Source organism: Dermacentor variabilis, chromosome 3 (assembly GCF_050947875.1).
Source record: "Dermacentor variabilis isolate Ectoservices chromosome 3, ASM5094787v1, whole genome shotgun sequence".
In the NCBI taxonomy this organism is placed as follows: Eukaryota; Metazoa; Arthropoda; class Arachnida; order Ixodida; family Ixodidae; genus Dermacentor; species Dermacentor variabilis.
This window is the reverse complement of record NC_134570.1, coordinates 145,337,258-145,359,665: the sequence shown is the minus strand read 5'-3', so window position 1 is coordinate 145,359,665 and position 22,408 is coordinate 145,337,258. Positions and strand designations below refer to the sequence as shown.

Here is a 22,408-nt window from a genome sequence, read left to right as displayed (position 1 = left end):
TACCTTTGGATAATTGAAACTTTACGGCGAGTGGTCTGTAATTGATGAAGATGTCAAGGCAGCAAATATAGGAGACAATGCAATTACCTATTTCTGTCGGCCTAACTATCCCTTTCGGGGGCTTTTTATGCCATGCATCCATCTACCTTGTCCTTCGTGTGCTGCATAGGAAAGGTCTGGTTCCTACTATTATGTTTAGCTATGTAATACTCCAAAATTTACAAGCATTTGGTTTAAGGAAGATAACTGCTGCGTATCTTCAAGATGTCGCAATAATTACTAAAGCCAAGTTCTTATTTCAGTGGATGTTATATATGATTACGGCGAAAGACCCCTCGCACTCAAGGTAGATGAATTTTTATATATATATTTTTATCATAGGTACTTGTTACCCTCAAAGTGACATATATAGATGGCCACTATGCAAAGTATCGCTTTATGCCTTATCGTATATATTGGTGTTAATAAGCTAATAATGTGAAGGAAAAGAGAGCTGGACGAATTTGTATGATACATACTGCCTAGCTGTAAGACAAATGCTAAGCAGTAAGACAATTAATAAACTTAAGTGCACAAGTTGAACTGCAGGGTTTACTCAGAAGGGATAGCAGATGTTGATTTCTTCACGAAAATGAAAAAAAATGGTGCAACAATTCATGGGTCGCATATTACATCGAATCTTGTACTGGGGCTTGTTTTACGACAAAGTATTGCATGTCCATCGCTTGAAATGATCATTCCTGGTCAGAATCAGAGTGAGTATTCACGTTTAGGTCTTCTCTGCTTTACAAAGAAAATATGAGTATGAAAAGATACACTGTGAACACGGCTCTGTGCATTGTGTCTGTCAGCGAGTATTTTCTCTTACGTGTCACCCTCCGATGTTCATGTCACATAACATATAGTGCGCATTTTTAAGCATTTCAAACATTTGCTTTGTTTATGATCGACTACGTAAATCTATCCTGAACCTCTTTTTTTCCTGCTGTGGCTTTCAAGTTGTCTCGACATTGAATTACAACCTTCTTGCATGCCAGATATTCAAGCCGGATGCACATAAAACAGCCTTAAGATAGAAGGAGAGATGACTAGGGGCCTTGGTGATGGTATAGTGACGTCGACACGCCCCCCCTATAATGCCAAGCGCTAGACACGCTCGTCATCTTGCAGACGCTGCTCGCTTGCTCGCAGCTTGCGATATACGTAGAAGCCTGGGCGCGCAATGACAGCAGATAACGGTCGCTGTCGCAGAGACGAACGGTGCTAGCGTCGATAAGGATTGCCTTCCACGACGTCACAGCTATTGCTGTGGACTACGTGGGACGCTGACGACTTTTTCCGGCACGTATAAAGGGTCGCTTTGCGGTGCGAGAGAATTTGTCGAGGCAGTTTGAAGGATAACAGCAAGGTGCTACAACGCACCGCCGACTCGACCTCAAGAATGGGAGCAACCAGCGTCGCCGCATGTGCGGTGATGCTCGCAATCTGCCTGCCAGCCGTATGTCAAGGTGCGTGAGTTTGCCGTAAACGACTGTTGAGGCTCCGAGATTCGTAGCGCGAACACGGGCTGTGTTCTTAATGCACAGGGGAGGGAAAACGGGCTTCTTTTTGTTGTCTATTGTTCTTTAGCAGTAGCTCCATAGCCACCTAACAATTCACTAAAATTCAACCGTACCTCCTTGTAAGCTCACAGAGAACGCCGATTTGAGGTATTGTGTTGCGGCTAAATGTGAGCCTCCTTCGCCTCTACGAATACTAAAGAGCCGCTGTTGAAATGCTGTCAGATCGGTAACTTACCGTCTTCGTGGCGATGTGTATGAATTTGTTATGCCCTATCCTTATTAGCTATGAAGGCTAGAAGACGCGAAAAGTGTGTTACTGAAGGTCGTTGATTTTGCTCTATTTCACCATTAAATTGTTAATGTTTTTTAAATGCCATGCATAGCGCGTAGCCCTTAATTGTGCGGAGTTTCAATTATGTTATATGTACTTCGGCGGCGGTTTATTCCCATAAATGTCGACGTATCTTCTAAAATAATCCCTTTGTTTAAAAGCATAAACTTCATCGTGACACATTCAAGTGAAAAGGTAATACTGAGTACAACACAATTTTATTTGGTGAAACAGTAAAAATATACAGCTCTGGCGTTGTTAAGTTTGTACAGCTGTTTGATAAAGTTGGTATCCTCCTCCGAATGGCAGTGAAACTGGGCGCAAGGTAAATAGCTCGAGCAAATACAAAAAAATCACGTTTTTAGACATTCTATACATTTTGCCTGCGTGTTAATGAACTAGAGTGTCATGGTAGTTTTACCTGACTACCTGATTTAGGAGTACATGGTTTCAGTAGACTTATTCTTTCGTGTGCATAGGTCGGCAAACGTTACTGTTTTTTACGTTCTTGCGAAAATGCCACTGCCAAGCCGGAAAAGTATTTTATTGCAAGAACGAGGTCGTAACATATTTAATTAGGCATACGTATTCGCGAAATGAATTTGCGTGATCAATACGTAAATAAGAAGTAGCTGTGAGTAGTGTGAGTGATTCAGAAAACTTGAGTGACTTTTTCGTGAGCTAGGCCAAGTGATGGAAGAGTTTTTTATTTGCAATGAAGCAAACTGGCATTCTATTTTTCTTCATCTCAGGCCAGCAATACTGGGGTGGCTATGGTTGGAGACCAGTGCGGCAGCCTTCTGTCAGTGCAGTATGTGACCGCGCCTACCCAGTGAATGAGGTAAGTGAGTATTTCATTCACCAGCAGGTGTGATTATCGGTCAAATTGTCTGCACAGCTAATAAGTACGAAGCCCCCCCTTTAGCCTTCTACGAAGTCAGTTTTAGATTCATCATCATCATCATCAGCCTAGTTACGCCCACTGCAGGGCAAAGGCCTCTCCCATACTTCTCCAACTACCCCGGTCATGTACTAATTGTGGCAATGTTGTCCCTGCAAACGTCTTAATGTCATCCGCCCACCTAACTTTCTGCCGCCCCCTGCTACGCATCCCTTCCCTTGGAATCCAGTCCGTAACCCTTAGTGACCATCGGTTATCTTCCCTCCTCATTACATGTCCGGCCCATGCCCATTTCTTTTTCTTGATTTCAACTAAGATGTCATTAACTCGCGTTTGTTGCCTCACCCAATCTGCTCTTTTCTTATCCCTTAATGTCACACCCATCATTCTTCTTTCCATAGCTCGTTGCGTCGTCCTCAATTTCAGCAGAACCCTTTTCGTAAGTCTCCAGGTTTCTGCCCCATATGTGAGTACTGGTAACACACAGCTGTTATACACTTTCCTTTTGAGGGATAGTGGCATCCTGCTGTTCATGATTTGAGAATGCCTGCCAAAGGCACCCCAGCCCATTCTTATTCTTCTGGTTATTTCAGCCTCATGATCCGGATCCGTGGTCACTACCTGCCCTAAGTAGATGTAGTCCCTTACCCCTTCCAGTGCTTCGCTACCTATCGTAAACTGCTGTTCTCTTCCGAGCCTGTTAAACATTACTTTAGTTTTCCGCAGATTAATTTTCAGGCCCACTCTTCTGCTTTGCCTCTCCAGGTCAGTGAGGATGCATTGCAATTGGTCTCCTGAGTTACTAAGCAAGGCAATATCATCAGCGAATCGCAAGTTGCTAAGGTATTCTCCATCAACTTTTATCCCCAATTCTTCCCACTCCAGGCCTATGAATACCTCCTGTAAACATGCTGTGAATAGCATTGGAGATATCGTATCTCCCTGTCTGACGCCTTTCTTTATAGGGATTTTGTTGCTTTCTTTGTGGAGGACTACGGTGGCTGTGGAGCCGCTATAGATATCTTCCAGTATCTTTACATATGGCTCATCTACACCCTGATTCCGTAATGCCTCCATGACTGCTGAGGTTTCGACTGAATCAAACGCTTTCTCGTAATCAATGAAAGCTATATATAACGGTTGGTTATATTCTGCACATTTCTCTATCACTTCATTGATAGTGTGAATATGGTCTATTGTTGAGTAGCCTTTACGGAATCCTGCCTGGTCCTTTGGTTGACAGAAGTCTAAGGTGTTCCTGATTCTATTTGCGATTACCTTAGTAAATACTTTGTAGGCAACGGACAGTAAGCTGATCGGTCTATAATTTTTCAAGTCTTTGGCGTCCCCTTTCTTATGGATTAGGATTATGTTAGCGTTCTTCCAAGATTCCGGTACGCTCGAGGTTACGAGGCATTGCGTATACAGGGTGGCCAGTTTCTCTAGAACAGTCTGACCACCATCCTTCAACAAATCTGCTGTTACCTGATCCTCCCCAGCTGCCTTCCCCCTTTGCATAGCTCCTAAGGCTTTCTTTACTTCTTCTGGCGTTACCTGTGGGATTTCGAATTCCTCTAGGCTATTCTCTCTTCCACTGTCGTCGTGGGTGCCACTGGTACTGTATAAATCTCTATAGAACTCCTCAGCCACTTGAACTATCTCATCCATATTACTAACGATATTGCCGGCTTTGTCTCTTAACGCACACATCTGATTATTGCCTATTCCTAGTTTCTTCTTCACTGTTTTTAGGCTTCCTCCGTTCCTGAGAGCCTGTTCAATTCTATCCATATTATAGTTCCTGATGTCCGCTGTCTTACGCTTGTTGATTAACTTAGAAAGTTCTGCCAGTTCTATTCTAGCTGTAGGGTTAGAGGCTTTCATACATTCGCGTTTCTTGATCAGATCTTTCGTCTCCTGCGATAGCTTACTGGTTTCCTGTCTAACGGAGTTACCACCGACTTCTATTGCGCACTCCTTAATGGTTCCCATGAGATAGTCGTTCATTGCTTCAACACTAAGGTCCTCTTCCTGAGTTAAAGCCGAATACCTGTTCTGTAGCTTGATCCGGAATTCCTCTAGTTTCCCTCTTACCGCTAACTCATTGATTGGCTTCTTGTGTACCAGTTTCTTCCGTTCCCTCCTCAAGTCTAGGCTAATTCGAGTTCTTACCATCCTATGGTCACTGCAGCGGACCTTGCCGACTACGTCTACATCTTGTATGATGCCAGGGTTCGCGCAGAGTATGAAGTCGATTTCATTTCTAGTCTCACTATTCGGGCTCCTCCACGTCCACTTTCGACTAACCCGCTTGCGGAAAAAGGTGTTCATTATCCGCATATTATTCTGTTCTGCAAACTCTACTAATAATTCTCCTCTGCTATTCCTAGAGCCTATGCCATATTCCCCCACTGACTTGTCTCCAGCCTGCTTCTTGCCTACCCTGGCATTGAAGCCGCCCATCAGTATAGTGTATTTTGTTTTGACTTTACCCATCGCCGATTCCACGTCTTCGTAAAAGCTTTCGACCTCCTGGTCATCATGACTGCATGTAGGGGCATAGACTTGTACCACCTTCAATTTGTACCTCTTATTAAGTTTCACAACAAGACCTGCCACCCTCTCGTTAATGCTATAGAATTCCTGTATGTTACCTGCTATTTCCTTATTAATCAGGAATCCGACTCCTAGTTCTCGTCTCTCCGCTAAGCCCCGGTAACACAGTACATGCCCGCTTTTTAGCACTGTATATGCTTCTTTTGTCCTCCTAACCTCACTGAGCCCTATTATATCCCATTTACTACCCTCTAATTCCTCCAATAACACTGCTAGACTCGCCTCACTAGATAGCGTTCTAACGTTAAACGTTGCCAGGTTCAGATTCCAATGGCGGCCAATGGCGGCCTGTTGTAAACTATTGTTAAAGTTTTGCTAAAGGACTCTTTGAGTATATAGCTTATATGGTTTATATAGACAGCCGGTTTTGAGCTGATATTCGGTCAAAAAACTTTACGCTTTCAACGCCGGTATCATGCAAGGATATATTTCGCTCAGTTTTATTTGCCTCATAGCACCCATCCTTCAGAACCGAGCGACCCCAGTGACTGCAAATATGAAGTGCCGATCGCAGCGGTATTTTGTCTACGTGGGAGGTGGGAGGAAACGTACCAGTGGAATTGCAGTTGTACTTAACCCGCCCTCCTTATGAGTGGTGGTCACTGCAGTTAGGTGTCTTCCTATTGTCAAATGTACAAACACCGCTAGTATTTATCAGAAAAGTGGTGCTCTAGATGAAGTTGCTCTGATAATATGAAATCATTTCTATTTCAAATTTCGCAAGTTACAAGTACCAAGTGACCCTTCAGCGGCGTTAATGTAACATCCCTCTCCCGCTGATAGAACCTTGTAATTGTGACACTTGATTCGGCTTCAATATAAACACGCTAAGCACCATCCAGTGCGGAGTACCAAACTGTATATTTTCATTCCGGTTAACTTCCCCGCCTTTCGCTTCTCATTTATCGCCCTATCCCTGTCTCGATTCCGCCTGGAAAATAAAAAAAAATCGCTTCACGTCTATCTCAACGGTCGCCGGCGACACCGGCTAACACTCCCAGGCTAACCTCGTATACGCATACACACCTATCCATGAGACTATGCTGTATCATGGTTGCGCGGTAGCTTGACACGTGAAGAGCCGCTCGCATTATGCGGAAGATGTGAGTTTCACTATGACGTGTGGAAAGCAATAGTTTTGTTCACTTTCAGTTTTCTTCGCTTTATTATAACTAAATATAAAGAAACATAACACTTAGATTTCCCTGTTACCTTTTTGTTCAATTGTCAGCAACCTTGTGTGCTTGTGACCGACTAGGTTTACTGGTGTCCCTAGATAACTGCATTTCCGGTAATAGTTATAGTACATATGCAATCTTTAAAATTTCCCAGCTTTCCTGTCGTATAACTATGTGTCCTGTCGCCCACATAGTTGTTTTCCATAGTCCTGAGGCATGTTCCGAAAATAAGCCTTCCAACTGCGCTGCACGCTTATTTCGGCAGGCCAGCGCCGTAAGGACAAGCTGCCAGTACCCCTGCCAAGGCTGGCCTGTCCGGTACGGAAACGAGGAAGACGGCACACCTTGCCAACTGGTGAGATCCGTTTCCTTATGCTCCTACAACTCCGCGAAACACACGCGAAATGATCCTGAAAGTATCACAAGTGGCTGCCTCAAACACCGATGTGCGGGTCATCAGCTATCGTATTTCAGGCGTGAAATGAAGGCCGGTTGCTATACTAGCAATTGGAGCTAGTTTGCCAAAGTTAATTGTTAAGTGAAATGAAAGAAAAACTACACTTGTCAGTATTTTCCAAATGCTTGATATGGTCCCCATCTGTTTGCTGTTATAAAAGCGTTATATTCCTAAATCAGATGGCGTTCAAAAATCTTTGTTTCTCAAATTATCACACTTCACTTCCCAGCTTGGTGTCGTAATGCTGCATTCATTCACGGCTTTTTTTGTGTTTTAAGTGTAGCCATCATCGCATAGTTCTGCAAGAGTGCGACATACTAGTTTTTGTTCGCAGCAGTATTCAGGGACACTTTACAGTCTATTTGTTCTTGGCGACACAGTTCAAAAGTATCATTCTGATAAGTTATAGCACGTAATATTTTGTTTTCTCATCAATACAGTCCTGGTGGCGACAAGGCTTCTGCTTCAGAGGCCGCTGCCAGCGGCAGTACCTGGCGCCAACGGTGCAAAGAGACGAAGACAACAACGTAGAAGGTATTTATTAGATCAGCTTAGAAACTCACTCTAGCATACTCTAAAAAAATTTCTTTGAGGTTAACATGTTTCCAACGTACGATAAAGATGGCACGACCCCAACTATAAGGTCGCATAATTTTTCCTCAATAAATTGTAAACTTCGCATGATGGTTAACGTTGTCAGGCTTTCTTTCCTTAAAAGCTACTGTGCACAACACATGAGGAACATGTAGCTTCAAAGAAAAAATACTGACGTATACAGATAGTGGAAATTACTTTGCCAGCGACATACTGTGCACTGAAAGCTTACTGATGAAATTTAAAGCGAAGAAATCGTTAAATATACATTGTGCCACGAATCTACGTCGATTAAGTTATAATGGAAATTGAGTGCGAAAGTTTGCAGAGTCGTCAGCAGTGGCTGTAACAAATCAATTATATTTTTTGTTAATGCGGCCGAAACAAATTATCTCTGTTGATGACACCTCAGTGTTATGTGTTCTTATGAAACAGGTAAGCTGCATTTCCGGTCTTTACTTGAAGGAACATCTCACTATCGCATTTTGTCAAAGCATACGCGAACGACATGCAACAAGCAGCCTCTAGTCAGGTGTTATGATTGTGAAGATAGAGACGCCTATTTGATTATATTAGGAAATAAGTACGGGTTTCACGCAAACGTTTCTTCCTGGTGGTATTAGAGAGGGTTGCGCTGCATTGTCAATTTTAACCACAGTGAAGCTTAATATATTTGGTCCTGAAAATTAAAGTGACAAGGTCATGTCAAGCACAATGCGTTTGCATTCTAGAGCTTGCGCTGTATCACTTCCTGTTCTCAGATTTACACAAATGTTAGTTTTGGTAGATATGAGGAACGCGAAACAGATACGAGGAACGCGAAACAGATTAACTGCATGAAAATTATTTAGCACAGAAGATAGGATGACACGAGGCTTGCTTCTAGAAGTAGCTCACATTGCTAAAATTTCTTTCTCATCGACAAAGCCATAACTACCAGTTATCATTAGGAAAACACGCTTTCGTACAGGTATAGGAAAGATGTGTTCTGTCGCATTTGCCTAAGATATAAGATAAGCATCCACGGGGTTATAATAATGACTGTACGAAAAAACTACCGCTTTTCGAGATGAGTGCGCGTGCCACCTTTTTTCACTTGAACTTAATGAATGTCGCGATTTTCGCACTGTGATATTAGTAAAGGGGTCACCGCGCACTGCTCGCTACCGGCAACGCTTGGGTGCTGCTAGGTGACGATGTTGCCGGATGCGTTCAAATTTATTCTAAGCGTCTTCTTGGCGCTTATGGCGCTGTGACGACTTATCCATTGAAAGTTAGGCAAAATAGCATTTACCTTGGACTCTCTGGAACTCCTCCGTTCAAACTATTTAGACAGTAGTGCCTAGCGTGGTTGGAGCAGTCAGTACTTCTAAGTATCTTACATGCGCTCATTCAGTTTTCGTTCACTTCCTTCAAATAGCTTGGCAGCTGTTTCATCCTGCATACTATGTCTGTCATTTTTTGGACATTTCCTTTTCTTATGCTCAATAAATGACATATCAACCATCAGTTTACTAGAAAACGGTATTACAAATCTTTCGACAGCGTGTACGTTTAATTTTTGTACATTATACAGGTCACTTAATCTAAATGTCATTCTCTTCAACTGTCCTTAATAGCGCCGTATAGATATACTCGAAGTGAAGCCATCTCGATTATAGGGCACTTTAGCTGCGTAATGAAACATTGTCTCCACTTACTACTTGTACTCAGTATTAAACAGCTAGAACTACCTTCTCAGAAAGGAAATGTTTCCTGATGAAAGATTCTGATTTTGTCGGTCGACCGCCTCCCTCAGAATCGAATGTCACAATGTTGGACTTCCACATTGGTTAGCTTTATAAAGACAGCTTTGGCACCTGACTTGCAGTAATGATTTACTTTTACCCACAAACGGCATCCAGCCGGTATTTACACTGGCGAACCTCCCTGTCTTTCCTTTCCCTGTTGTCCTTCTCTCTCTATTTTTACCCAATACTCTCGAACGTTCCTCCACCCAGCAACCAAGCTCGACAAAAAAAAAATAAAATAAAATAAAGGTGAATAGCAGCGCCACCCATTAGCCGAACTTATAACTTCGCTTCGATATGACACCAGAGAAATTTTAGAGAAGCATAGCTTCTTCTTCTGTTCAGGGGTGGTGCAGTGCTCAGTCAGTAGAGTGAAGGAACAAAAAAGAATCGCGAATTGTATTAGAATACAGGGCGTAAGATATTAAGCCTAGCAGCCTGAATGAAAATGCAGCTTGTCATCACAGCCGTATATTTTTTTATCTCAATGTCTTGTCAGCGTCAGCGATTTTCGCGCCAGCGATCAGCGTCAGCGGCCTTTTTGTATTTTCAATTCCGGCAGCGAAAATATAGACTCGATAGATAAGGTGCTCAAAATATTGCGCTTACGTCCACTGAATTGCGCCTGTGTGCGCAGTTCCCTGATGCGCTTGTTCTGATTCGTTTGCTCTCACAGGACGCCAAGACCCCGTGCGTTTTCTGATGTGTAGAAACCGACGGGAAAGAGTAAAGGTGAGTACAGTGCAAAGCCACATATATATCTCAATCTGAACGCGTATATGAGCACTTCACCGCGGTGTACTCTTCCAGCAAGCTATTAAGATCGCACCACGTTGATAATCGTATTGACACGCGCACACTGTTTATCCTATTTCCTGCAATGGCTCTTTCACCTGCTATCAGCTATTAACGTTATCGCTCGGTACAAGGCGCGCCCCTGTGTATAAAAACATCTCGATGGTTCCCGCCGATTCCATTTCGCCAAAACTTGTAATTAAGCTGCATGCTCCACGCGAGTTGTGTTGCACATTTTTGAAGGCATGCGAGTGAGGAACAGCGATTGTGGCACACTCTTCTCAGAGTCCTGTGGAAAGAGACGACGCCACTGACCCCGTGGATAAGATTTCGGCAATCGATTACCGCGGTCGCCTCTGCCATTCTGCTTGCGTCTTTCCTTTCTGGGCATAAGTTCGCGCAATAAGAAGTTAGTTTTCATGACTCAGAGTGGTACTACTATCTGGTTTTGTGCCTTGACTACAATGTGACAATATTGCTCACGATAGCTGTAAAGCGAGATTATACTCCACCTCTTTGCGGAAGCCTCTTTAACAAACGAGGAAGAAGCACACAAAAAGAAGGTAGGCCTTCACAGGCTGCACCTAGTTCAGTACCTTACAACAAGCAGGAGTAAAGGGGAATAAGGTGATAGAATGTCATGTTCGGGCTTTCAGTCTATTTAAGGGCTGTAGTGCAGTAAATTGGTCTTTATGAAGTACTGTAGTGCTCTGCTGGCTTCCTCTTTGACGTTAGAATCTACACTCTATACATATAAAGTTCTCCGACTTGTGTAGCGTTCAAAGAGCCTCACAAGAACGCCTCGTACAGACTTGCCGGCATGTTCATTGTGATAACCACCAACAGAATATGGCAAACAAAAGGAGCTTGCATTTCCCATTCTCCTCAAGGATTTCAACTAATTTCATGGAATCGAACTAACGCTGCGTGCATGTTGTCATTGCCGTTCTTTTTTATAGCAAATCATCTTAGAAGAACGTTACTTGCTTCATCATTACCATCAGCGTTTAAACAAGGTTTACGTTTAATTATTGCTGTGAAAGTTGCATTTTACTTTTGATTTGTGCAGGTTGGCGGTGTTGTTCGGTCCTGCCAGTTCGTGTGCAAGCAAAGGAGGAACTCTTTCTTGGCAAATGAAGATAACGGAACACCATGCTTGGTAAAAGAAAACATTCTTATCGTCCTTGCGTAAACCTGCCAACACATCACACGTTACCTGGGTTTCTTTCCTATTTGCTAGTAATTAAATAAGTTTTAGTCATAACAGTCTGATATAGTGCATGATGTGGACATCCACTTCTACTAAAACACGCGTGCTCTTAATCCAGATTTGACTGCAGAAGCGTACGCATTGTGGCTATATGGTTGATTAGTTGAGCCGAAACAGCGCAAAATAACAAGTCGCGGGAAAGGACCAGCAACAGCGTCGATTCACAACCAAATATTTATTCTTTCACGCAGCAAACATAGGTACCACACTGCGAGAAAAGCCAGAAAACACATGAATGGAACATTCGCGGAAGAAAAAAGCACCTGTAATCGCTCTGATGTGAATGAGTTATCCATTGGAAGGAGTAACATTGAAGGAAAACGTACACAAGCATTACCACTCTTCTGGATGAAGAAGGCTTCGGATATTAGTCGTTCGCACTCATCATGATAGTTTGGCATTATGGTCTAATCTATAAAAAGGGACTCACAGCCACATTCAGAACCAGGCAACAATAGGTGGCTATTTCTTTCTTGCTTTCTGACCCTGTCTGAGTGTTCGCGCATGAGGTCATTCATTCATTCATTCAGTGCCCCGCTTGTTCGACATAGAAACGCCCGCAAGAAAGAAGAATTCGGTAAATAGCTTTATAACGGCACTTAACAAAGTATCTACGATTTCCTTTCGGCAACTTATTTCACCGCCGGTCTCGCTATTAATCTTTTGACACAGATTACGAAGGTTATTTACGTGAGTGAATGACAACCTAACGCCTCTCCTGTTAAGAACCTTCTTCAGATTGTGGGATATCTTGTGCGTATACAGAATTACGGCAAGCTTTTTCAATCAGGAACTATCAGGTTGACCGGCTCCCAGATTCTTGATCTTGACATCAGCCAGTAGACAATCAGCGTCGTTCGTCGAAAGCTGTAAGGGGCACCCTAATTGTTTTAGCCTTTCTACTTGGGATGTGAAGCTTGTTGCCACTTGGTGACCACAATACCTGCTAAGGGCTTCATTGATCCACGCTTTTACAATGCGCCACTTCACACGCTGCGAAGACTTCTAGATCCAGAAGCGTGACAATGCTTTTATGTTTCTTCAATTTCACTTCTTCAGAAGAAATTGTCATTCTTATCGTAGGGATCACATTTTTGCTTACATACATGCTCCTTCACGTATTTTCTGGCTTTCGTTTCAACGTAGTGCTTATCTAAGCTTCTTGAAAGTATAAATATTTGGCTGTTAGTCAGCTCTCTTGTCTCTCCTTTTCTCGCGTCTTGTTAGCTTGCGCGGTTTCGAAACTACTCAAGCTTCTATAGATTGAGCACGATATCTAGTAACCCGTCTGCCATTCCAGCAGCTCAGGTAAACCACGGTGCTGTTAATAAGCGCTGACCTTAACGGAAGGGAGGCTGGCACACCACAAACGCTCATTTACAACTATAGTTTATTTGTCAGCAGAGAACATATTACTACAAATTAACGGTACCGGCTTGCCTTCAGGATTCCTCCAATTGGTTCGCAAACCGCTATACAATTTTATTTCCCCGAAGCGCAACACAACCACAAGATACGAAAATCAGCTTGAATGGGAGCTCAAACCTACTCGTAATTTTTTGGTATCGACGGACCGCCAGCCGCAACAATACGGCAGCATTAGGGACGTATTTGCTCTTTCCTAGCATATATTCACTTATGTGCACGCGAAGCGGCACTAGATGTACAAGTACCCGCAACTCAGCAGCGCCAGATACCAGAGTGTTGAAATTGCTACTGCAAGTTTTTCCTTTCACACTGTGTTTTTCCTGCCCTTAGTTCATTTATATATTTCTCCTTACCATCATTTGCGGCAACACGCAGGCATGGGGAGGAAATGTTGGCTATTGTGACCAAGGCATGTGCAAGGCCGTTGAACCTACCGCGGCACCTACGGCAGCACAAACAACGTCCACGGAGCAATCGACAACACCGCAGCTTCCAGTGGCTTCTTCTGCAGCTCCCGCGTTACCGGCGGTTACGGCACAAGCTACCGAAGATGATGTTGCTCTATTGCAAACCAGCAAACCCACAGCAGCAGTGACTGCAGCTTCCACACAAGCACCGGCGACGGCTGCTCCCGCGGCCAGGCCACCTTGGCGACCAGGTGCGTCTTCTCTGCGATGCGTTGGCGCGCGCCTGCACAATAAAATAAGGGGTAACTTTAAACGTCCTAATTCTCAAGGCTTGTTTTTCAATGAAGTTAGTTCGAAGCAGCCGAATAAACATTGGTAAACATGACGTGTGCATAAGCGTATCGCCTCATTTTGTGCGAGAACAATTGAAAACGGGCGCGTCGACAGCTCTAGCTATAATTACTTCCAGCAGAGCATTCAGTTCATCAGTGCATTCTGACCTCAGATTACGTACCCGAACCTTGCAGCAGTCATTGCCCAGAAATGAAAATTTATCATTAAATGGTTTAACCGTAACCTGCCATAGCTTTTGCCATCTAGTTACAGTAAACATAAGTTTCTGGCCCATTAAGGGCAAGGTTGAACATAATGGTCAAAATACAGTTATAGGAATGTCTTGGTGATTTGTTTCCGTCAATTTGGCACTACACAAAACAGGCGCTGCGGGTTATTTCTCTGCTGTCGCAAATGTCAGGTATTTCTTATTACAAAACAAAAAGAGCCTTCGTGAGATGATATGAAGATGCGGAGGAATATGTGTACTGACGGCAAGGTGCTTAGAGACTCGGACAGCCGCTAACGTAACGAACACATAGGATGACGCTGGTAAACTCTTGCCTCTGCATTCGTATTTCTGGCGCTAAAGGTGCTCGTTAGTTTAGTTAAGGAGTTCTTAAAATTATTCGGGTCATCATCAGCGGCGTGTCGACTGCAACTATTCCAGCACCCTGCCACTTGACAGTGCAGCTTAGGAAATAATCAGAGTAGTTACATATTCCTGAACGCCTTTGTGCCCTCTTGTATAACAAATGTCCTTTCCTCTGCAGGTTTCGTCGGCGTGAAGTGTGACAGGGCTTACCCGGCTAGAGTGGTAAGTGGGATTGATACTCAAAAATTACCAACGCTTCCAAGTTTTAAAATTGTAAAGAATGTAAAATGTTTGATATAGATGAAACATTCCCCTCTGGCAACTGTAAACATTTGCAGAGATAGAAAATTGACACTACTTCAGGCCGAAGGGGAACCACTTGTGGCATTCTATTTGTGGTCAGTGATGCAGCGCGATTCATTGACCTAGAAAATGCAAAATGATACATTAAGCGCTTTTCGGGTAATGCTCCTGGCGCATGGCCATCAATTCCGTTGACTCTACCATTTCACATGCATGCCTGTAAACTTGAAACGGGTACATTTGCGAACAAGTTTTTTGTTACTCTTTCAATGACATTAAAAAAAGCAGAGGTTTGGTTCCTTACACGTTTTAATGACCAAAAGTGTACTGAAGGAAAGATCAGCAACTTTGTATATCATAAAGGAATTATCAGTACAAATTTAAGGAACCTATAGGAAATGCAAATTTTTATCCAATAAAGTCTATTATAGTACGTGCCATAAACGCGAAATGAACTTTACAAACAAATACAATTAAACTTACTTGTTTTTTTCCCCTCTTAATTACTAGAGCAATGGACATGTGGCTAAGTGCCGCTTTCTCTGTCGAGGCTACCCTTCCTTCGGCATTGGCTTTGAAGAGGATGGAACACCATGCTGGGTAAGGCAAGCTTCATTTTTTAGATGCGGCATGAGACAAGGCGAATACAAATGAAGTTGCCAGTCTCATCGGCAAATTTTGACGCCAAATTGCCCATTCAGTATTCGAATGCCAGTCAGTGCTTCAGGTGACTTTACCAAATACCGGTAGGAAATCAGATTCTTCCTTTATCAATAATGTGTTCTAGGTATTCCAGATCTTATTTTTTAGACAAATTGGTTTGGCTGCTTTTGAGAGTTATCTTTTGATTTTTAGCGAGAATCTATATCTCACTGTACTGCTAGCCCTCGAGACATTCTGGGGAAATAAGATGCCTCTATATACTTTCGAAGTGCTACTATGCAAACGGCATCAACTGGCACAAGTGAAAAAATAACGTCGCTTATAAAAAAAAAACTGAATTAACTTCCGACAGCATCTCTTGACAAGGTTAGAATGCTTTGCGGTTCATAGAGCGTACCTTCGTTGACTGGAACTCAGTTGATTGTTTAGTATCTACCCGCGGAAGCGTAATTAAGACGCACGTACTAGTACGGTAACTGACATATTATAACCAGTTGGTTTTTGTTAATCTGTGCTTAGCGCGAAGTACGCAAGCTCTTTTAAACAGAGCCGCTATCGGAACGCGGACCTTTAGCAGATCGCCTTCCCGAAAACAAAGGCTTGCCCTTGTCCACAGCACTATAACTAGCAGGAACAAATAGAAACACAAAAATATTCCTATACAGCCACTACAGGCTCAGGTATATATTTAAATGTAGCACAAGCGTCCACAGCAAGGCATGAGAGCGCCCTAGTAGAATGCGCGTGCCGCGGAGACATGCGGTAGCACAAGCAAGGGAGCAAAGAATACTCCAGCTCGAGTATTCACTGCTACACGCCATTTATTTCAGCAGATCTTGTCCTACCAGAGGTATGCGGCAAATTTACAAAAAAAGAAGCAAAACCATTATAGTGGTACGCAGAATATTTGCAGGTCTGAAATCTGTAAACTGCGACGAAGTTTTTATTAATTATGTTCTTTGTTATGTCGTAGTTGTGCATGAGCGACATATTTCAGCTGTAAAGTAGAAATGAGAATGAATAAGCACGCGCGAGGTGCTGTCAGCGATTCGTCTCAACGATAAGACTTCGCAGACAACAAATGCAAGAGCGTGTGCACTTGTGAAGGCAAGGGCACAGGAGAGAGCGCTCGCAATTGAGTGCTTCCGCGCTTGCGTCTGGTGTGGCATATCATGCCGGTTTTGGCATTTATATGACGCTGATATGGTGTGCGGTGTAAAGCCGACCGATATTCTAAACAGTAGCGACAACTGGCGGCAGAGTCTCGTGGTTAGTTCCAAGAGAAAAAAAAATTCTCGACCCGATCCGGAAGTTTGGTGTTTTAAAGCCGTTCACTCCTTTTCATTTCCCTTTGCACGAACAAATTTAGAAGAACACGACAACTGCGATATCTGTTATCGCTATATCAATGCCGTATCATATGAAAGGGCACGCACTGGTGCAAAGATGAGCCGCGGTTGAGAACCAAAAACAGCGCGGGAGGCATGTGTCTTCTACCAGGTGATGGTGACTAAAACCAGGGTGTGCGTTGAAGGTGCCTTCCAATCACGTTCCTCGGTGGCGAGATCAAAGCCTGTCTATGCACTTAGAAGATCCAGGGCCGTCATCGTCATACGCGCTCTCGAAATATTTAAAATCGGGCATGCTCTACGTTTAAAATTAAAAAAAAAATAAACAAGAGTATTGAAATGCAGGGTAACATTACATGCGCTCGCACTCGATTTTACAAAATCCAACGCAATAAAATTAGGCGACTTGCGCAATTTCCTGTTCTGTCGCCATTTCAGCCGACATACTTACTTATCAATCGTTAGGCGATATTTCACTACGTACGCACTTCTCGAAGATTTCCATTAGCCGGTTTCTCAGAGTTTGGGCATGTGTACACATTTTTTTCTACACTTGCCTATTTCAAAAGTTATATTCCAGCCTAGATATAGTGCGAACGTAATAAAAAAGAAATCCTTAGCAATACCGGAAAATGAAAATGATAACTTTAAGGCATATCTTGTAAGTTCCAAATTTTCGGTAACATTTACGAATTTGGGCATCTTCTGCGATATTACCAATGTTATGTCACGTTTTATGAAGGATAAATTCAATTCATGAAAAATGTTTTAAAGCTCTAGAAAGGTACGTTGGTGAGGGGTTCCAAAAAATGAGCGTAAAAAGAAATTGTGATGGTACTTGCACCGCCTTCTGCGGCCGCGAAATATGCTACAAACAATATAGCTACTTAATTCGTTCGTACAAGTTTGCAGAGACAATTTTCTTAAATACGCAAATTCTGTGTCAGGAAAGTCACTTAAAAATCACTGTGACCAAAAAACAATGTTTCTCTTGTCAATTTCTGCTGCCACAAATTTGCTACGATGACTATGCAAAGATGTGCGTATGTATGTCAGATAAGGTGTGCGCCCAGCGCAAAGTCTATCAAAAGGCGCGCAACTGCCCCTGCGCCTTCGACATGTCTTCGAATATTCAAATTTCAAGGTTGGTGGGTATGTGCACGCCACAGAAAGTGTGTGCTCAGATTAGAGTTCTTTAATATGTGTGGTAACCCTTTACGCCGGTTTGCGGGATTTTTAGGAATATTAAAGTTCGCAGGATGGCAGGTTTGCTTTCAGGTGTGCAAAGATGCATTTTCTTAATTCCAACACGTTCATATTGTTTACCAATAACGACTAATTGGGCTTCCTTTGTTCATCATGTATTTTGCCTACTGCATTTGTGTCGTTCTAGGAGGGCTTGTCATGTGCGATATTAAAGAGTTGTCACCCGTACCACTACATTTACTAGTACATGCATCAATCCCAGGCAGAACTTAGAATGTTATCACATTGTAATGACGGTGAAGAAGACAGTCGCAAAACTGTGAAGGACGAAACTAACTTTTATTGGGCGAACCTGTGCTCTCAAAAGCAAGCTACACTCAAAGCACAATGAGAACGGTGAACGCAGTCGGTGATTCTTGAAATATGATCGGTGGCTCTGTGGGACATGTGCGCTTGCTTTTATACATAATATATATTTTTGCGAGGAAGTAACAAAAATGCAGTTAGCACTGCATCAACTCTCTAAAATATTTGGTTTGATATTAACCATCATATTAGGTGGAACATTCTACGTTCACGATATATTGAGATGAGCTAAAGTTTTACTGGTTATTTATTTCGTCTTAGTGGCTAATAAAGTAAATGTCGATTTTTTGACAATTGCAGAGAAAGAAGACTCTAGAAGGCGTGTGCTTTGACGGCAAGTGCAAGCCCGTTATTCTGACCACAGCAGCAACAACAGTACAGCAAGAAAGTACTACTACCGTCCCTACGACCACAAATGGAGACGTCGTTACTGCCACTGAAGCAGGTGAACAACCTACAACTCAGCTGGCAGCAGACACGGAAGGAGTAGAAGCCCTATCAACATCCACAACCAGTGCAGTTGAAGAAGGTGGTTACACGAACGCTGACCAGGGCACCTCTGTCAGTGCACCTGAAACCACAACTGTGAATTCAGAATTTGTGACAACCGAACAGCAGGCAAGGTCCTCTGACCAGCAGGCCACGACAGCGAACTCAGCACCAGCAGCAGATGATGAAGCGCGCACTGAAGATAACGTGAGCGAACCAGCACCAACTGCGGAGACAGCAGTATATGGAACGACCGAGAACAACATAGGTCATTCAGTGGAGGAAGTGACAATTACCCAGGACCCGACCACCGGTGATTCGTTGCCCAAAGGCACGGCTGCACCTCAAGATGCAACAGATATTGCAGCAAGTGAGCATGCTCGAACACCATCAGGCGATGAAGTGACAACGCACAGTGAAAGAGAAGGTGAAGAAGAGCAAGATACCACTGCCGCTGGACAAATTACCGGTGAGGACGAGGAAGGGTCTGGTAACATCGAAGAACTGTCTACATCCAAAAGCGCCGGTGACGAAGCGACAATTACACCGAGCAGTAGTACTCAGGAAACTGCGACTGTAGCTTCAGTAACTGATACCGTCATTGTAGGCCTGTCTACTCAGTCAGCATCCGAAGGTAGCGCCGCCGACGACGTTAAATTGCAAACAGAAGATCCACAGACAAGTCAGCCCTCCATCACGACCACAGGTTCGCAAGCTGCTTCAGAAGGAGGCGTTGATGCTGGCGATGCAAGTACACCCACCGAAACGGAGCTTAAGACAGAAAGCTCGACGTCAGCCGTAACTGAAGGTGTTTTAGAAGAAGTTACTAAGACACACAACCCTGAGAAAGAAGTCACAGTTGACGTAACGGAAGGCACTCAGGAAAATCCTAGTACTACTCCAACTAACGAAGGTGAAGATGGGGATCGCGCAGTGACAGAAGTTGTGTCTGGCCAGCCAGCTGACGTAGAACATGCAACAGTGACTTCGCATGCAGTAATTTCTGATATTCAACAGGAAGTGACTGACGGCGCGACTTTAGCAACCACACGCGGGGCCACGGAATCAACTACAGCTGTAGGGGAAACAGCGACTGCGAAAGTTATCACAGTTGTCACTCGCAAAGAAATCGTCCGTCCCGTAGGGCCAGATGCCGACCAGTCAGACGCTACTGTGGTTGACTCAACTCGTCACACCTACGTGGAAACAGTGCCCGTATCACAAATCAACGAAACGGTTGCATCTAGCACAGCGGAATCAGTGGTTTCAGTGTCCAGCGACAATCCTGGCGTAGCTTCAGACGAAACGAATACAGGAGTCGCAGCTAGCACTACAGTCGGTGTCCTGGTCAGTGAACCTGAAGTTGTGGCCACAACGACTTTAGGCATTGAAGCAGCCCAACCAGAAGAGATTGTGACTGAATTACCCGAAACTAAAGCAGCTCCCGTTATCGATGAGACCACTGAAGGAACGAAGGTTGAGGACGAATCAGCAACTGTCAAAATTATCACAACCATTACTCGAAAGGAGATCACTCGGCCGATAGACGGAGACGCTAGCCAACCTGAAGAAACTTCAGTCGACACGAAGCGAACCACATCCGTGGAGACATTGCCCCTTTCAGAAGTTGACAAAACAAGTGCACCTGATCCCACAGGTTCTGCCGTAGCTGAATCCAGCGAAAGCGTAAGTGATAGCCCGGACCACACGGGCACAGCTGTTCCTGTATCCGGTGACCCAACAGCTAGTGCGACAAGTTCCGCCGAAGAAGCGTCTCAGGTTCTGCAGGATGCCACTGAAGTAAGCTCTGTTGCCGTTGCAAGTGAAGTCTATGAGGCCACGACTGCTACTGCCGATTCAGCCACTGTAAAGGTTATAACAACTATCACTCACAAGGAAATTGTTCGTCCAGTTGAGTCGGACGACTCTCAAGCTGACGCCATTGTGGTTGACAGCTCGAAAACCACCTCTGTAGAGACATTGCCCGCATCGCAATTCGAAGAAGCTAACAAGTCTAGCCCGGCGGAATCAGAAGTTCCCTCTCCCAGTGAGACCAGCGTTCAGTCCAACGAAGACGCGGCAGCCAGTGACGCCGTAAGCAGCCGACCATCGATAGTCATTACTGATTTCGTACAAAAAACAGCTTCTTCTTCAAAGGACTCCGTTACGGCACCTAGCACAGAGGAGCAGGCAACCACCTTGCTCTGAATTACCAGTACACTGAGCTATGAGTCTGAAAATCTCACGTAAGGGCCATTTGGAATCGGTGCTAGATTGGAGGTACCCCAAGACTGAAACCATTCTCTACGCACCCATCAGCACTTGCAGCAAAATCAATTGCGTTTAGTGTCGTTGTTTGTGTACACTGAATAAAAGAACAAGTCTATTTGTTTCGTAAAAATGCGTGACTGGAATAAAGGTCTGAATGGTAATAACCCCATGTGCCTCACTTGTTGAATAATGAACAACGAATCCAAGATGTAGGTGAGACACGGTTTCCAACGTCATATTCAAAGTACGCGCACGGTCTGCTCATTCATAGCACAGTCTGCTCGTGGTTGACGTAGAAATTTCACACTAAAGCATGCTTCTGCAAAACAAGCCTACCTATGCGTTATGTTGGTCAGCTTCTCGGCATCGATAAAGGCTTCCTCACTCCAGCGTGTTGAGAGCCAGTTTACGAGGTAATCGAGCCAGAGGTGTTCTTGTTTGGTTGTGCACGCTTGACGCAGTGCTTGGCAATTCAATTTATACAGGAGTATAAACTAAAGTAAGTTTATACGGGAGGTAAAGCTAATATTCTTATTTCGTCCAGCTGACCACTAATGCGCTATCGCAATCGATGCTTCGGATTTCGGGCAAAACTCTGAGTTTATTTGGTTTCCCACTGTAATCTGGTTCGTTGTATCTTTTGACAGAACAATTTTTTCTAAAGCAGTCAACGGGGCTCGTTGGTAGATGTTCATAACTGTATTGCGCTTAGTGTTAAATTGCGGGATAAACTAAAGAATGAACATTTAAGAACAAGAAGTTTCTGCCACGTACGTCCACTTTCTCTTCCTGTACGCTCCCTCTTTAGTTCTTCCGCCAGTGTAACACTAAGCCCAATACAATCAGGAACAATTTTACATCGGTAAAATGCGGGTTTTGAATACGGGGATGTCTATGGGGAGTTCAAATATTTACTTCGTTATATCCATTATTTATTTATATCCCGCATCATCAGAACGATGTTGAAGTGTACATTGAACACAGGCCTGCATGACATTTCTCATGTGTGCCTGTGGGCACCCACACAGGCGTACAATAGCGTCCGCCGTCAGCCGGCTCTTTGTCTGCGCCTTGCCTACAGCTAGAGCCAGCCGCTTAGTTCATACCACTTGAAATATGGCGAATTCTTCATTTGCGTTCTGAGTGCTTCGTAGAAATTCACTGCCACTGTGCCATTTTGATAAGCCTCGTGTGCTTTTTAGTGTTAGACACGGCTTTGTGGAGCGTCTTTGTTCCTGACGTAACTTTCTCAGCCATATTTGGCATTCAGCCATTCAGCATATGAGGCGTACGTTTCTTCAAAACGCAGACAACGCAGGTATATGTTTCTCTGTACACACCAACAGTTTTCATCGTATTGTATGATAGGATGACTGAGGGAAAAGCCGCTTTTACATTATCGATCGGTAGCAGAATGGGAAGTTGCCATTACAGAAGCATTCGACAATGTTGACATTGTCGGCTGCTTCAAGTTGCATGTTAGGGATTTCGTGAAATATACGCT

The 22,408-nt window shown here is 43.8% G+C and overlaps 1 protein-coding gene across 1 annotated transcript; it reads left to right on the top strand.

Annotated features, from left to right (window-relative positions):
* Window positions 1-1,365: 1,365 nt before the first annotated feature.
* Window positions 1,366-21,068, top strand: LOC142576367 (uncharacterized). Its single transcript, XM_075686469.1, has 10 exons — window positions 1,366-1,508; window positions 2,646-2,734; window positions 6,854-6,943; window positions 7,486-7,579; window positions 10,106-10,161; window positions 11,294-11,383; window positions 13,298-13,580; window positions 14,436-14,479; window positions 15,071-15,160; window positions 18,445-21,068. The coding sequence occupies exons 1-10, from the start codon at window positions 1,442-1,444 to the stop codon at window positions 20,839-20,841; spliced, it is 3,300 nt and encodes a 1,099-aa protein (XP_075542584.1). The 5' UTR covers window positions 1,366-1,441; the 3' UTR covers window positions 20,842-21,068.
* Window positions 21,069-22,408: the final 1,340 nt, after the last annotated feature.